General features: G+C 35.9%; 1 protein-coding gene across 1 annotated transcript; it reads right to left on the reverse strand.

Annotated features, from left to right (window-relative positions):
• Positions 1–4,608: 4,608 nt before the first annotated feature.
• Positions 4,609–6,730, reverse strand: LOC134656902 (uncharacterized). Its single transcript, XM_063512454.1, has 2 exons — positions 6,385–6,730; positions 4,609–5,825 (listed from the first exon to the last, which is right to left on the reverse strand). Exons 1-2 carry the CDS (start codon positions 6,503–6,505, stop codon positions 4,834–4,836), a joined length of 1,113 nt encoding a protein of 370 aa, XP_063368524.1. The 5' UTR covers positions 6,506–6,730; the 3' UTR covers positions 4,609–4,833.
• Between the last annotated feature and the right edge of the window lie 223 nt (positions 6,731–6,953).

A 6,953-nucleotide genomic window follows, 5' to 3' on the forward strand; every position in this document is an offset into this window, starting at 1 on the left:
CAACTTACATATTCACAAATTTGGTCCTTACAACAGCATTGACTAAAGGGTTATTTTGTCATGATTGAATTAAAATATAAGTTTGTAGGCTTTTCATATGGTGGCTAAAAGTTGATTTATTTTGTTTGCAATATCTACATCTCTAACCGTAAGCACAACGCATTTTCTTAAGGGTTGAAAATGTGGGTAACTCATTAATTATACCGCATTGAAACCGTAAACCTCACAATTGTTTTGCTAATTTTCTTTATATGAGCCAAGTGCCGCAATAGTAATAAAGTAGCGCCAGCTGACTTATTTAGTGGTAGTTTATTTTTACTGCACTTTTACCGTGGGCAGTAAAAATTGTTTTACCTCACCAGCTCGAAAAGGCTTTTATCTCTTTGAAGTTAAAATTGATTGAAAGTGTAAATTAAGTACCTATCTGTACTTGTTGGACTGTTGGTTTTAAAATTATCTGATCAGACGGCTCAGCCAAGGTGACAATCGCTTGCGCTTCGCCATTGAATCGCTTTGTGTCTCTCTCACTTTTCCATATTAGAGTGACAGTGACAGTTACGTTTTGTTCGCTACGTAGCGTTAGCTATTAGCATGTTGTCTACGGGGCCAGACAATGTTATGTTCTGGGCTACAGTCGGACCACGAGGAAACTAAAAGTCACCCACTTGTCTTGTCCCCCGCGTTAGATACTCAAATGCAGCGTAACATGCAAATTCGAAAGCGTGATAAATTTGAAAAGGTCTACTAGACTAGAAGCACTTTCTATTTCTACTGTAGCAACAGTAAGCAAGATGTCTTGGTAAGCGTTGCAGTGGCGTAAGTGTTGCTACAGTATGAATTACCTCTGGTTTTACATATAATTGCCATTTTAAAAATTACCCCGCTTTCCAGTGACCCTAATGCACTTTACACCTTTTGCTTCTACAGTCCCCGGACCAACAGTTTTCGAATTTTGCTAAGTACCTGTATCAGTTTAAACGTTAAAAGAACTAAGTTCTCGTTAGTCCAATTAACTTAATTAATGTACTCTGTTGTATAATGGAAACTGGAAATCTTTACAATGCTTAACAATGAGCTTCCAGTTAAAGTTGCTTAAGTAAGCTCATCAAAAACTTGAGAGCTCAATGATATAAGTAAAAATAAACTCTGTACTTACGCTGCTTGTAGGCCTCTAGGCAGCAGCCATTTTCAAGAGCTAGCGTGACACGGTAATAAAATAATTTGATTCGTTTCCCGAATACCTTCGTTAATTCACCACTGAAAAATAAGTCACAGCAAATATGTTAGAATTATAAATTACCTAAATACAATCTTTTACATTCTTTTGCTTTGATAAGTAATATAAACCAATTTTTTAAAGCGGTTTTCAATATATATTTTTTTAAAGATACGTCATGATTGTTTACCTTCTTTCTAATGCTAACAAAACGAACTATACTTTCATGTAGTATAATACCTGCCTATATCACTTTTAAAGTATCTATATTTAATGATCAAACGAACTTACCTGTACGTGAAGTTCGATCATAATTATATGAGTAGCTTCATTCGACGCGATTTGTTTACATATTGTAGCTGAGCTCCACATCACAGCCTTGCACGGATATTTAAAGTAGGGAGATTTTAAAATCCCCTACTGGCAACACTCAACAACACCCTGCACCGTACCCCTGGTCCGATCTTCATATTCGTTTAAAGCTTTTTTTTTTTTTTTTTTTTTTATATATATAGGGAAGGGATATTTGGGAGGGTTATTATTAATCGCGTCGAATGAAGCTACTCATATAATTATGATCGAACTTCACGTACAGGTAAGTTCGTTTGATCATTAATTATATTTCCTAGCTTCATTCTTAGCGATTTGTTTACATATTGTAGGATGTTGAGAGAAAAATATTAAGACAAAAGAAAAAGAAAAAACATTTTAAAATTTTATTACGAAACGAAAAAAGGTCTAACTTCACATTTAACATTATTAAATTTATTAATCAATGTAAAGTGGTATTGGATGTGCAGGAGAGAATTGCTTGAGCAAATTGATTTTTGTGATCGATTACAATTTCCCGATTATAGAATCTGGCAAACACGGAGGATGACGCACTCCAACCCGCGGTTTTACGTATCACATCTAAGCTTACGCCGAGAGAATTGGCTTTGGATGTAGCCGCATGCCTGGTACTATGTGTACCAAATATGGCAGTATCTAAACCACTTTGTTTTAATGTATCTTTAATCCAATGGCTTAAACGCTGGGACGATAATTTTGAGTAAGGTTTCCTGTAACTTATGAATAAGTTGTTATGATCGCCTGACCGCAAAGACCTGGTTTTATTAATATAAGAAATCAAACATCTCGCTGGACATATACTCGGATTTTGATCATAAAATGGCAATTTTAATAAAGGTTGTGTTGAATTTAACCGGGATGTTTTTATTGGATCTGGTATCTTAATTAAGACCTCTGCATTCTCTACAATATTAATATTATTTAATTTAATCAAAGTTAAAGTTTGCACTCTATGTGCAGTTACGAGTGCCAATAATGTTGACAACTTTTTTGATAAGCTTTCTAAATCAAGTGAATCATTGGGCCATTTATTAGACAGGTAACGTAAAACAATACCAGGATCCCACGTTAAATCATATTTCGGGCCCGTTGGTCTAAGACGAAATACTCCTTTCATGAATCTTTTAATTCGCTCGTCTCTAAGATATGACGTACCTATCAATAAAGAAACCGCGGACTTATGCGAATTTATTGTGCCATATTGAGCACCATTTTCATAAATAAATGCTAAGAAATTTATTATATCGGGAATAGTTGGTTTCAGATAATCTATACCATGATCTTTAGAGTAATTTAACCAATTTCTTAAGCAACTATCATATTGCTTGTAAGTTTTTTCTGAAAGTGATGACATTATAATCTCTATAGATTTATCATTTAATGATTTTTGTGATAACGATTTCCGGACAATTTCACGGCAACCAATGTAAGGGTCTTGTTCAAGTTGTGGGACAATCTGAAAGGAGATTTTAACAAGTTAGAATTTGGTTCAAAATGTATAAAATTGGAAATGGCAATTTTTCGCAACACTGGGAACCACGGCTGAGTAGGCCAATATGGCACAACTAAAATTCCTACGGCTTTATCCAATATTATTTTTTGTAAGGTTTTTAATATGATAGAAAAAGGTGGAAATGCGTAAAAGAACGTACCTTTCCATGTGATTGTAAATGCATCTACTGCCCAGGCTTCCGGGTCATTCTTCCATGACACGTACCTGGAGCACTTAGCGTTACTACGACTTGCAAACAAATCTATTGTAGGATTGCCATAAGTATTTACAATCACTTGAAAAGCTTCATCACACAACTCCCATTCGGTATCAGTAAACTTTTTACGCGAAAGGTGGTCTGCCTCTATATTTTCATGAGTATTTATGTATGATGCAAACAGTATTATTTTTCGGTCTTCGCACCATTGCCATATGTCACGAGATATGCGATTTAAGTGTGGGTATTGAATGCTCCCCATACGATTGATACAAGAAATAGCAGTAACATTATCAATCCTTAGTAACAATTCACAATTTGACACATGTTTTGCAAAGGTTTTCAAACCTAAAAAAGCAGCTATTAATTCTAAGCTATTTATATGCATATCTTTTTCATTTTCTTTCCAAAAACCGTGTACTTCCTGACCATTACAAAATGCTCCAAACCCGCTTGAAGAAGCGTCTGAAAATATCTCTAATCTAAATTTATTAAATTTAAAAGGATTGTTGGAGCCTATGTTGTCAATCCACCAATTAAAATCATCCTTAAATTTACTAGGCAATGAAATTATTTGATCATAATTAGGGTTTTCTAAAAGACAAAGATATTTATGCCTTTCAAATTGTTTAGTGTACAGCCATCCATATTGGACGGCTGGACAGGCAGATGTTAAAAGTCCAATAAATGCGGCAAAGTCGCGTAATTTGCATTTCGTAAGTGATTTAAATTTAATTAATTGATCAAATATTTTAGATTTTTTATTCTCAGGGAGACTAAGTGCCATATTGACTGAATCAAATATAAAACCTAAGAATTTGCATTGCTGTTTCGGTATTAAACAGCTTTTATCTACATTAATTATGAACCCAAGCTTTTGAATCAAATTTTTAGTAAATGTGATATTTTGCTGACATTCTAAATAAGTTCTACCAAAACAAAGTATATCGTCCAGGTAAATTACCGACATATAACCATTTGATCTCAAATTTTCAATTACAGGTTTAAGCAGTTTTGTGAATACATATGGTGCTGTGCATAAACCAAAAGGTAATACATTAAATTTATATAATGTGTTATTATATTTAAACCGAAGAAACCGTTGATAATCTTCATGGACTGGGATTAAAAAATAAGCGTCTTTCAAATCAATTGATGCCATGAAACAATTTTTGGTTATTAGTTTTGAGGCTGTCCTATAATCCTCCATTTTAAAATGTTGAGGTTTTATAAATTTATTCAAACATTTTAAATTTAAAATAAACCTTTTGTCACCATTTGGTTTAGGCACGAGAAATATGTTTGATAAAAATTCGTTATCTACGTGATTGCATTCTGAGATAGCTTTCATATTTAACAACGAAGTTATTGCATTTGAAAATTCAGTATGCTCAATCTCTGACTTCGGGTACACACTTGGAGCATCAGGACGAGAAGGTGTACAAGTAAATGGAATCTTATATCCTTGCAACCACGACAAAACGGTCTCGTCGTCAGTAATTTGTTCCCACTGTGGCAAAAAATATTTAAGACGGCCGGCATAGGCTACCTCTACATCTATCGTCTCCTGCTCCTCCAGGCCGTTGATCGCTCCGCTGGTCGCTCCGCTGTCCCCCTTCGTTGAGAGCCGTGACGTGGTTCGCTGCGTTGTGACTGGCGACTCCTCCCGTAGTAGTCTGCTTTCGGTGTTATCTTCCGAGGCATCGTCTTCCAGTTTAAACGATTATTTCCGTTGTTGCGATTCGTTTTTACGAAGTTGTTTATATGAAATTTGTTAGAACGATAAGTTTTTGCTTGTTTAAGGTCGGATCCAGACAGTTTTATTGTTTTTGCAGATTTTAATTTTTCTGATACATTGTCTCCAAACAAAAACTTGTTGCGTTTGGTTTCGCTAAGCACATCCTTCATATCAGGATTAATCGCTGAAATGACGAACCCACGCCTTGTTTTCGTATCCGAACAATGGCTGTCACATAAAAGCCTGCACGCATCGCTAATTGGTTTCAAAATCTTGGTGTGTTGTTCTTTAGCAATTATCAACTCGGCTGCTTGATTCAGAGCCGCAATTGCTATGGCAATCTGATGTTGTTTTGCCATAATAGCGTTATCACGTTTCACCAAATTATCCGCTAAAGCTGCCTTTACCTCAGGATTCAATAACGGCGCAACTAGTAAATCACAGTTTTCAGGAATAAGATAGGCTTCGGTTAATTTATCTTTCGTCTCTTTGACTAATCCTTTATCTAGGATTTCTTGCCATCTCGATGCTAAATCTTTATGTGTCGGTTTTCCCATTTTGATTTCTGATTTTGGTGCGTCACCTAATACTTCTAGAATCTCATCATCAAGTTCTGTAGAAATAGTGTCTTGTGTGATCAAAGACGCTATCGTAGGGTCAGAAGTCGAGGGCGCATTAGTAACAATTGCTGGTGCCGGTGCTTGTTTCGGTACCGGTGCTGGCTCCGGGGCCTGTGCGACGCGTGACGGTGATGCTAATGTACATGAATCATCTCGATCGAGCTGTTCTGACGACATATCGGTATCGGTATCTGATCCTAAAACAATTTAGCTTACTTAATACGTGTGGAAATATATGAAAGTCATCAGGTTTTTTGTATGTATTTTGTGAAAGAGATAGCCCTGTTGGCGTCTCGCATCACACATACGAAGTGTTCTGAGAGTACTCTTCACTTAAAATATATGACAGAGATAGCCCTGTTGGCGTCTCGCATCATAATTAATATCGCAAGTTGGTAAACCTGTCTACGTTGCGTGAAAGAGATAGCCCAGTTGGCGTCTCGCATCACAAAATAATATTACCAGTCTTAATATCGTAGCTTGCGAGCTACTAAAATACGTGAAAGAGATAGCCCATTTGGCGTCTCGCATCACAAGATCATTACAAATGATATTATACGAAATGTATAATAAATATGGAAAATAAAATATCACCATTATGAAGGTATCACCACGGATAAAAAGAAAAAAATATTTTTTGAGGGTAGGTTGACACAAGATTGCGTTGTATTTTAAACCGATTTATTTTTGTTAATGCTTGAAATGTCTGGCGTTTTATAAAATAAGGAACAATAAAAGAAATAAACTCACCTTCATTTTCATGATCAGAATAAACTATTCTTTTTCGCTTGGAATTTCGCAGTAATTGTAATTCCAGTAATGCAATCTTCCTTTTGATACTGTCATTTTCACAACTTTTTCGTTTCGACATGGTTGAGAACAGTGCTTGAAATAATTTATTTAAAATCGTGTGACGTGCGAAGGCTATGAGCACGGAAGCACAGAATGAAGATCGGACCAGGGGTACGGTGCAGGGTGTTGTTGAGTGTTGCCAGTAGGGGATTTTAAAATCTCCCTACTTTAAATATCCGTGCAAGGCTGTGATGTGGAGCTCAGCTACAATATGTAAACAAATCGCTAAGAATGAAGCTAGGAAATATAACTATCGTTTTACAGGTAACTTTACCTACAGTTCGAATGTCTCTGGGATCAAATACGAGTACGAGTACTATTCCTAAATCTAAGCACCTAAGCCATGACGGTTGAAATACGTACGAACAAAATATTTTTTCACTGGAGCATTTTAACTCAGGCCTAAGCTTGCTATTAAAAGTAAGAGGGTCGGTTCCTGCGGCGTGCTGTCTTAGCATTGTGTAAGA

Source organism: Cydia amplana, chromosome 2, assembly GCF_948474715.1.
Source record: "Cydia amplana chromosome 2, ilCydAmpl1.1, whole genome shotgun sequence".
Lineage (NCBI taxonomy): Eukaryota > Metazoa > Arthropoda > Insecta > Lepidoptera > Tortricidae > Cydia > Cydia amplana.